At 40.8% G+C, this 10,642-nt stretch overlaps 1 protein-coding gene and 1 non-coding gene across 3 annotated transcripts; one reads left to right on the top strand and one right to left on the bottom strand.

The window, feature by feature from the left end:
* The first annotated feature begins 3,998 nt into the window (after nucleotides 1–3,998).
* TRNAR-ACG (transfer RNA arginine (anticodon ACG)) lies at nucleotides 3,999–4,071 on the top strand. Its single transcript has one exon. It is a non-coding gene; the product is annotated as a tRNA-Arg (tRNA).
* A 307-nt stretch (nucleotides 4,072–4,378) lies between these two features.
* Nucleotides 4,379–9,593, bottom strand: LOC147426002 (uncharacterized). Of its 2 annotated transcripts, XM_086498387.1 has the most exons (8): nucleotides 8,788–9,593; nucleotides 8,234–8,712; nucleotides 7,823–8,005; nucleotides 7,060–7,245; nucleotides 6,386–6,580; nucleotides 6,090–6,188; nucleotides 5,349–5,990; nucleotides 4,379–4,835 (listed from the first exon to the last, which is right to left on the bottom strand). In XM_086498387.1, the coding sequence occupies exons 1-8, from the start codon at nucleotides 9,491–9,493 to the stop codon at nucleotides 4,527–4,529; spliced, it is 2,799 nt and encodes a 932-aa protein (XP_086354513.1). In that variant the 5' UTR covers nucleotides 9,494–9,593; the 3' UTR covers nucleotides 4,379–4,526. The 2 variants fall into 2 exon arrangements, with proteins under 2 accessions (XP_086354513.1, XP_086354512.1); XM_086498386.1 differs by having other exon boundaries at nucleotides 8,234–9,593.
* Between the last annotated feature and the right edge of the window lie 1,049 nt (nucleotides 9,594–10,642).

Here is a 10,642-nt window from a genome sequence, read left to right as displayed (position 1 = left end):
ATCGCTCTATGAGGAGGACGAGACTCAAAGAGAGCAGGACAAGGCATAAACCATTGAAGGACACAATCAAAGGAAACAATGCTTGAAGACGTGCCTAAAGAAAAGAAGGAAACCACAACCACCACCACCCCTACAATGCATGAAGAGAAGCCTCCATAAGGGATACCACTAGGTTGAGGAATTTTGTGAAGTTCAAACAGATGTTCTAGAGGTGTCAAAAGATCCCATATAGATTGAACAAAAACCATCTGATCAACAACAAGTGGAGCTTCCAAGAGAAGAGGGGGTGGGACCTTTCCACACCACAAATAAGCGAAAGATTCTCAGGATGAGAGCCTTGAAGAGATAGAGGAATATGCCAAATATGTGCATGAGTCCATGGATCACATGAAAGACAAAGTATATGCTTGCCACCACTGGATCCATTACCTCCAACAACAGTTAGAGATCACAAGAACAACGCTTGAGATAGCTGAATCTTTCAACGATGCATATCAAGAGGCAATGGAGACCAAAAATAAAAAGATGGAAGCGTTGGAAGCGGAATTTTGTCAAATATTGAGGAGACAACCAGCACTAAAGAAGAAATAGAAGCCTTAAAATTAACAATACAACAACAAGAGAAGCACTTAAAAGAGGTAACCATAGCCTTGCAAACTACAAATTCTTTTGCTCAGAAAGTACATACCCAACTTGATGTAGACAATGCTCAATTAGCACAGTTAGAGTCTAGATGCCAAGAGCAAACTCAGCTACTCAATTAATTGAGAACAAACCCCACTGTGGCTACATTACAAAACACAGCTGAAGCCTACAAGGCCCCTGAGCAAAAGAATAAATAACTTGAAACAGAAGAAAGCTATCAAAATGAGATAGAAAACCTCAAGGAGGAGCTTAGGAAAACTCAAGGGGCAATAAAAAACATCTAATTTCAGGGAGGATCAACCAAAACTTACAATGGGAGATGCCAACACTTTATAATCCATGAGCTTTGAGATACACCAACCACAAAAGAAAATCTCCCAGAGATTATATTGACACAAGATAAAGTTGGCCCCTCTACACCTCCAACAACTTTGATTGCAGAAGAAGAGTGGGGAAGATGATGGGTTGGATATGGTGCAAAGAGAGGTGTAGAGAAAGGACAAAATGAACATGGAGAAAATTAAAATTTGGTGCAAAAGAGAAAATCGATGCCTTGGGAGGGAGAATTCTTTGAAAGGGAATACATTCCCAAGAGCTTTGAAAACAATAGTACATGTGGAGCCCTAAAAAGTGACATCGACTACAGTAGATAAAAAGGTAGAGGTTTTTTTCCAAACTTTGAGTGTTTAAATTTCTTGTTCACATTTTAAAAAATAAAAAACATTTTCTCTCGCTACCATTTTTAATGGGGCGAGGAAATGACCAGTTTAGCACTTAACTCAATTATTGTGTGTGAAAGTGTGCTTTCTATGTGTATTGGGGTGTGTATGTGAGTCATAAAATTCCTTTTGTTGTGCATCTCTAGGTGAGTGTTTATGTGCATGTATGGTGATGCATATGTGAGTACATCTTTGATTTTTTTAAAAAAATTAATTTTTGCTCTTCTTACAAACATGTGTATGTGTGTGTGTGTGTGTGTGAGAGAGAGAGAGAGAGATCAAACTAACTTTTGAAGCATTATTTATGTGCGTGTGTGTGTGGGTGGGGATGTATGTAGAAAGAGAATTATTACTAAAAAAAAACACGTAAAGAGAGAATTGAGTCTATGCATGTGTAGAAAAAATAATCACACCTCTATGATAAGCAACATGATGGATGACTTATGCGTGTGAGTATGTGTGCATGAGCGTGAGTATGTAGTGTGTGTTTTTGTATGCGAGTGTGTGTGATATTCAAGCGTGTAGGTGTGTGAGTGTCTGAAAATGCGTTTTTGTGTGTGTGAATATGCAATAGAATTTCTCAAAAATGGCAATCAAGTTATTTGATCCATGATTTTGATTTGAATCCGCCACTTCTAGTCGGCAAGTTGTTGTATGCATGTGCTTGCATTTGTGTGCTGGAGAAGGCAAGGGCATATGAGAGATGTTTCAAGATAGCATAGCGAAGGGAGATCCTATGGATGCATAGATCCGTAAGAAAGGTCACATGAGGGAGATGATCTCAAGAGGGAAACAAGCACAAAAGGGAAATGAGAGGCTCTTGCGATGGAGGATTCTAGTAAAATGTGTGTATAAAAAGGGGGTTTTTGGAGGGCTACTTGAAGGATTGAGCATGGGCATGGAATATGAAAGTTGTGTGTGGTTGATGGTTAAAGATTATGATGCAGGCTTTAAAAGGAAGAAGGCCTCCGCAATACAAGCAATTCGCAATGCAAGCAATTGTGTGTGTGGGGAAAGCTAAGGGTGTGTTATGCACACTAGTACGGCCAGCGGCCTTCGACCGCCTCTCTATCTCTCTCTCCTTTTTCGCATAGGCAGCCCCCGTCCGTCTCTCTCTTTGTGAGTGCACAGGTGCATGCTACACTGTTGACCATGGCTGAATGAAGGAAGAGCCGCCATGTGTCCCCGGGGGAGGGGGGGGGGAATCCCTCCCGCTTTTATAATAGTATATGTGAAAGTTTAAGGCTCTTTAGAGGTAGCAAAGAGAAGTCTTCTAGTAGGTGAAGTTTTGGAGTCTTTAATGAGGTATGGGGGTACTGAATATTCTAAGCATTGCAAGGTTGGCAATTACAATGCATCTAGTTTTCTACTATTCACTCCAAACTTTATTATATCGTGATGCATTTTTGGGAGGTGGGATTTAAAGATGGTGAATGGTTGCGCAAATTCAACATTAGTTGGTGCTTTAATTTTGGGAAAATTACCAAAATACCCCTCTAATTTGTGGAAATTTCTAGAATACCCCTCAAATCTAAAAAATTCTCAATATACCTCTCATATTTGACCCAAAAATCCCAAAATACCCTTCAATTTCTCCAAAATTCCCCTAATTAACCTCGTAAACATCTCTAAAGACAAATTTTTTTGCAATGCTTCATGAGAAGATTGGTTCTTCCTCAGTACAAAAGGATAGAACTAGGATTTTATATGGTATTGTGGGCTTTTCAGATGAAATTGTTCATCATTTTTAGACAAAAATGCCTCTATTTGTGAGTGCATTCGTGAATAATTTTGTCTAGAAAACTTTAAAATAACTCCCCCTTGTCATGAATATTATAATATGCCAAAATCATGGCAAATCCATCCCAGTATGATGCAAGGGTATATTGGGAATTTTTGAAATTTGACAAGTACTTTGGGAATTTTCACAAATTAGAGGGGTATTATGGTAATTTTCCATTTAGTTTTTGAGCTTTTTGACTGAGAGAGAAAAATACCTACTATGAATTTAACATAGTTTCATGCAAGTGATATATAAGGGAGGTACTAGAGATCTTAGAATGTAGGAATGATGATTTATAAAAAAAACCAAGGAGAAATTTATTTTTAAGCATTAGTACAATCAAAAAAAACATTTTGCGGTATGACATATGAAAGTGTGGTTATCTTGTAAGTATATCCCATGATTCGGGTGTGCATGTGGAGTTTGTGTGTGTGCGTGCACATGCATGTGAGGCCATTCTTGCACAGACCTCCATACATGTGTGTGTGTGTGTGTGTGAGAGAGAGAGAGAGGGGGGAGGGGTGTTGTCTATATGGTTTGCTTCTCCCATTTAAGTTGTTTTTTTGTCTTTGTTTCCTTTTTTTTGTTGTTGTTGTAGTGGTGGGTGTTGAGGTGCACTTGGGTTGGAGCTGTGGTGGGCCTTGGAGTTTCCCCCCTAATAAGGAGCCACCTCCAGCGAGCATGTTGTTTTTAGCAATTGTCAAGACTTCGTTCACATATCCACTTTAGTGCTCCTGAAGACCGAAAAAAAAAGAGTGAGACTCGCCTGGCTCTAGCACTACATGGTGTGAGAAGTTTTCGTGAATGTGATCTTCTCTATTTTAGCAATACCCATCACAATAGTCAACAACGGTCCTGTGGCCCAATGGATAAGGCGCCGGTCTACGGAACCGGAGATTCTGGGTTCGATCCCCAGCAGGATCGTGCAACTTGGTGAATCTTATCGAAGAGCAACGTTTTGTACGTGTTTCTTTAACCTTCTGCGCGCGTGTAAATTGTGCACACAAGACAGTTAGGCCATAACATTGTCTCGTTGGAATTATTGTTTTGAGGACTCTCGCTGTCTTGTTGGGCGTACACCTTTTAATAACTATTCAAAAGGCAAAAACGCATTGCTTTTTCAATTCAGAAGGATGAAAAAATTCTTTTTCAATGCATCTTCTTGGGTGTGTGAGTGTGTGAGTGTATTGTGGAGAGAGAGAGAGGCTTATAATTTGTCAAAAGCCAAACACATTCTCTTTTCAATTCAGAAACATGAGAAAATTCTTCTTTCAATTCAAAAAAAGAAGAAGAGAAAATTCCAATTTGCAAGGTGCAATCCAGGAGTCAAGCAGACTCGGATCCTCTTATTCATTAATATTGTCACCATATTATCAGCTTCAATGGAAGAAGAGCCATATTGCCAGAAGCACCACCACAAATACTGCAAATGCAAGTGGAAAAGGCCCATAATATCTTGCTGATGCTGGCCTGTGCTGCAGCGGCATAATTGGCTGCCTGGCCGCTCGCTTCTTCCCCTTTTTAGTGCCTGCTGATCTTTTCTGAGGCTTATTTAATACCACTTCAACCCCATTGACCAATGCCACTAAATTTTCTGATACCATGCTCGCTGAGGCTTGCCCCATCTCGGCCGGTGCTGCGAGTTCAAACAAATCTGCATTGCAAGCAACAGCTTTCTTCTCCCTCTCCTGCAAGACAATACTCACTTAGAAAAGTAGAGAGTAATTAAGCAACCTTCAAAACACAAGACATTCGATTACCAAAAGAAGTAAGAATGAACACTAAACACCAGAAAGCATAATTAAGAGAGGAGCTAAGTGGCATTTCTTGTGCATTCATGATGCATTGTTTCTTGCTGGAAGGATGTTGCTAGCTAGGCACACATACAGCTCGGCATTGGCATCTATGTATATATGGACATCCCTCGGATTTCACTGAGGGTTACTGTAAGTTATAAGCACGTGATCGAGTGTAGGGGAGGAAAGGTGCATTTTACAAAGAATGATTGCTCATCAGTGGTTTGCATGCAATTAGTGACGTCCCTTGGTGAATCCCCGGAGATGCACATTCACTGATCATGCTTGCGGAATGGAGTATAATGGAACAGAGATGTTAATTAGCTAAGCTAGAGTGCAAGTTGCAATATGGACAAACAAGAGATCATGTTCTATCCTTAATGAAGATAAGGTGATTGCACTTACTCTCTCTTTGCTCTCTGCCTCTTTCTTGGCTCTCAATTGCGCCTTCAACTCAGCTCTTTCCGCACTCCGCTTCTTCCTCTCTTCTGCTGCTTTAGCTTTAGCAGTTTGCTCTTTCCGGATCTTCGCTATGAGCTCTGCATCTTGAGCATCTTGATTGTGAGGTGCAATGATCTCCGCATCTTCCATATTAAAAGGAGTAGATGTAGTACTGCCCTTAGCTGGTTTTCTCTGGTTTTTTTCTTTGCCTCGACACTTAGGCATACTATTCTCATCTTCAAGGAGTTTGCCCTCAGCATGAACATCTTGATCAGCATTTAAGTTGGTCTTTCCCATGAGCGACGATGTAGCTGCGGCCTCTTCTTTCTTGCCGCCGAGCATGTCGATTTCAACTAATTCGGGAGGCTCCTGTGCAGTAACCCTTCCAATGTCTACTGGCATTAACATTGCATCCACGACAGACTCCATAGCCAAGCCTTCAACAGAAGCGTTCTTCTCGGCAGGGCTCTCACCCTCACCCAAAGACCTTCCATCTGATGTCCCCGAGCGCCTAGTTTGTCTTTGTAGATCTCGTAGTTCAATACTTTTTATGTAGTTTGCTCGAAACACTGCATCTTTGCTCCAGACGTCCATGAAATCTTCCACCTACAGAATCGATTATCTTGTAATAGTTATGAGTAGCTCTATGGTGGGAGATGCTGAATTTGTGTGTGTGTGTGTGTGTGTGTGTGTGTGTGTGTCTACCTTCTTCGTGCAAAAATGTCTTACTTCCTCCACCTTCTTTTGTGCAGCAAGCCCTCTCATAGCATCCGCTTCTCGCACATGTTTGTAGAAAGCATCATACTGGCAAAGACAGATCACAAATATGTAAATTTTATGAACATCTGCTGGTGCAATACTGAGCTCAAATCCACAAAAATTTGAGAATGTATATGCTTTTCTCAAGGAGAGTAAAAAGCATGTGTATTGTGTATGTATCTTTGAGTGTAAGTACACGACCGTGTGCTATATGGGCACTCATGCAAAACCCAACAACGTACCCTTGATCTCTCCTTCCTTTGCAGCTTCCTCAAAGCTAAATAAGAATTTTGCTGAAGAATGTTGGCAGCATTCAACTGCTCACCCAACTCTTTCACCTGTTCAATGACCTCGTCGAGCTCTTTGTCGAGCTCATCGCATTCAAAGCGAGCATGCTTGTGATCCTTTCTCAATGAATCTATATCCTTTCGCAAAACCTGCAGGTGCAGCACAGTGTTGAGATCAATGCTCTTTATTAATAGGCACTTGAGTCTTGAGCAATCAATACATGCACATAGCAATAAATGGCTCATAAGTCACTAGCATTGGTGAGCTCTGATCATCAATAAATTCAAATATTACTTATAGCTTCTTAATGCAGGCTGCATGATTAGCATTTGTAACTCTCATATAATAAATGTAATTGCTTTCAACCATATAGCCCTGACATAAGTCATAATTGTTGCTACAACATACCTGTTTGGTATTGGAATGATTAAATTAATGCTCTTAGCATAATTAATTACTACTAAAATTACGCTACATACGTCATTACCATTACTGACAACAAATTAATTACTTTGAGCATGGACAATTCATGCATGTCATTAATTAGCCTGTTGTTCTCTTATGAATCATATTATGGATGATCTTAATAAAAGACTGAAGACGTTTTTGAGAAACATAACATGCACACCTCAACACGGCTGCGGGTCTCCTTTGGTGGCGGGCTCTCTTCATCGTTATTCATAGTAACCTGCAGCATACTGTTAGCACACACTTCTGCACGTGTTAATTCCAGTCGCTTGATTTCCCGCAAGAGCTCTTTTTCTTCTTTCAAAGGAATCGTCTCATGCTGGATTGTGTGTTGGATCTCAGCAATCTAAACGAAAAGAAATTCAAAAAAACCTTTTGATTAATTAAGGTAGCTCAGTGTACATCTGCTATGTGCATATAGATCATCTGTCCATACAAGATCATGAATTTGTTTGTCAAGCTATCAGAGTAAAAGCATGTGATGGTGTCTAAATAGCTAATGCTCATGGACAACTATATGCAGTAATTGTATTCCAAACATGATGCTGCATCATGTTTGGAATATAGTTACGGAAATCTTCGACAACTTTCATCAAAAGTTGAAAAACGAATTTCCACCCCCTCCCTGCATTTCAATGCTATGCTATTTGATATCACAAATAGCTTTCCACCATTACATGCTTTCACACATGAGCCTACTATACAAGCTTAGGCATCTACGATCGCATTCTTTCATATCCATATTGATCTATACATACAGTCCTATGAATCACATGCCAACGCTGTCTCTCAGTGGCTAAGGTCATGGTTACCGTTAAGCTCTGCGATGTTCTATTCACAGCTATGCATGCAATAACTTTTCATCAAACAATATGCAAAACCAGTTGTTCAAATATATGAAGCTGATGGAAGTTGGAACCAACCTTGGTATCGAGTTCTGCTTCCGAACTGCAAATTCGGCTCGTTCCTTTCTGATTCTTGGGTTTCTTTAATGTTGTCTGCAAATGCGGCTCCAATTCTGCACGCCTACCTTGTATCTCATCCCTCAATGCCCTCTCTTTGGCCCTAATGGGCTTGGCCCTTTCAAAAAGTTCAGCCTTAATTGCCTACAAGCCAAAAGAAAAACAACATTAATCCTTACATAGAAGGGAGCAATAGGCACAGAAATTTCTTGGTCAATATGAGAAAAGATAATTAGTTAGACGTGCGTATGCGATATAGCTAAATCATGATTATACATGTCATTTAATTGAGCATTTATGCTTATAGAACAGACTCATTAATTAAAATTACGCAATCTTTACTAGGTACTTTTGCAGACCCGAAATTTGTACCTTTCTCTCTTTCCATTCCTTTTGAAAATCATCCCGCATTTTGACTGCCTCACTGAGCTTGGCTTCTGCCAAGATTATCTCATTTTTTAGCGTATGATCATCTGCAGGCTTTGGGATCCTGACTATGTAAAAGGAGTGCCGTTTCACCAGTGCTTTTTCAATCTCCTTCTTATGATCAGATGAAGTATTAGAGCCACTAGCATGCATTGAATTTTCTGCATTTTCTTCCACACCACCAACATCGACACCAGCGTCGTTATGTCCTTCACCAGCAATTAGCTGACTATCATGGTGATCATCATCTCCAGCAGCATCGATTTGGACACAAGATGATTTTTTTAATCTGCGATCTTCAACATCATCGGTGATATCCGACCAAGATGATTTTTTGAATCTGTCATCTTCAACATCATCGATGACCTCTGACCAAGCTTGTGACACATCGTTCCGCCCTAATTCCTTGCACTGCATGTTTGACACTAATCCATTAATGGAAGAAATGTCAGTCAGCGCATACACCGTGCCATTCTCAGCGCATGAAGAGTCTATATTACCAAAAATAAAACTTGCTCCATCTGCTACAAGTTTGCAGCCATTTACGTTTTCATAGAGTGCCGTATTAACGTCGACATCTGGAAGTGATTCCACTGCATGTGAGTTGTTGATGGTGTCTACATACGAAAAGTCACATGATTGGTCGGCTCTAGGGACCGCACATTCTGTATCTTCATGAAGAGACTCATTGTCTTCCACATCATCACCGTCAGAGATTAGCAGTGGTGTAGCATTGATCGAGCTGGCAGCATTTTCCCCCTGACTTATATCATAATCATGATCTTCAGCATCATGGTTGATATTTAACCCAGCTTGCAACACATCATTCTGTTCTAGTTCCTCGCATGGCGCCATGTTCAAAATTAATCCATTGATATCTGCAGAAACGTCAATGTGCGTATCCATTGCGCCATTCTCAGCACATGAAGAGTCTATAGTTCCATTTAAAATAGTATTGCTTTCATCTACTGGAGATGATTCCATTACGTGTGAGTTGCTGATGGTGTCTACAGGCCGCAGAGGGTCAAATAATTTGTCTGCTATAGTAGGGACTGCGTATTCTGAATTTCCATGGAGAGAGTCATCGCACCCGCTAATTTTCCGCTGCAGCGATTCTGCATCAGCCCCATTGGACGTCATTGACTTCTCCTCCAACATGAGATTATCCATGGCGGGATCAAAAGCAGCTACTGCTTTAGAATCCATAGCGTGATCGAGAACGAGCTCTAAGTTGTTCTGCTTATGTTTAATCGGCCGCCCAGATGCTTTTCTGCGTTTCGCTGAGAAACGCACTAGACTCGCGGTCAAAAACGCTTGATCTTTACTGCGAAAGGATTGATTGCGCAAGCGTGCATATATATAAGTGTCCGAGCCGCCCGACCATATTCAAATCAAACAACGGACACTAAATTTTAGAGTTCTTTCAAATTTGTGTGTCTGATCAACAAGGGCCGTCACTAACGCGGAGATGGCGGCACTGCCTGCTATGTGTGTGTGTGTGTGTGTGTGTGTGTGTGTGTCTCTCTGAGAGAGAGAGAGAGAGAGAGAGAGAGAGAGAGAGCTTGTTGTCGTTTGTGCACTCCTCGCACTACTGCTATCAGCAAAGCCTTTTTTACGCAAGCTTGCACTATTTTTATTACAAAGCATCGCTATTTTAATTACCAAGCATCGGAGAATCTGAAAGTAACCTAAAAAGGCCTTAAAAGGAGCCTAAAAAATGTGTACAAGATTTGATAGGCACCACGCCTATATCACTCCCTGCAAGCAAGCAGTGCCAATAAAGGACCCAGGGAATTGGACAAAAAAAAATTTCCACATGGCAAGAAATCATTCCTCTAGCTCTGATCTCCATGTTGGTAACAAGTTTTCATCACCGTACCCATTGCTTTTCACATACATAATTGTGACACATCCACCCTAATTCATATGGCATGCAGTCCACAATTTACACACTTGCTAGGTATGATCCCTATTATTCAAGATGATGACTTGTATGCTTCCCTCATTTTGTGGTTTGATGTTTTCCTCAACTTCAAATGTTCGACAAGATTCATCCCTACCTTTTTGGTAGCTCATTGGTGGGGAACTAACTGCTGCTATTGACACCAGGTCTCTCTCTCTCTCTCTCTCTCTCTCTCTCTCTCTCTCTCTCTCTCACACACACACACACACACACACACACACACACACACACACACACACGCACGCGCGCGTGCGGATCAACCAAGAAATGCTTCCCAAAGAGGAAAGAACAAAGTGTTTGTCTAGGTGCTCATTGGATGTATATGTTGAGCATTATCATAGATGAGCTAAGGTCACTATGAAATTGTTGTTTGAAAATGTTTGGCCTTCCAA

The sequence above is a fragment of the Adiantum capillus-veneris genome, chromosome 24 (assembly GCF_014529385.1).
Source record: "Adiantum capillus-veneris isolate H3 chromosome 24, ASM1452938v2, whole genome shotgun sequence".
Taxonomy (NCBI): domain Eukaryota; kingdom Viridiplantae; phylum Streptophyta; class Polypodiopsida; order Polypodiales; family Pteridaceae; genus Adiantum; species Adiantum capillus-veneris.
The sequence above is the reverse complement of the archived record's forward strand: the minus strand, read 5'-3'. Positions and strand labels throughout refer to the sequence as shown.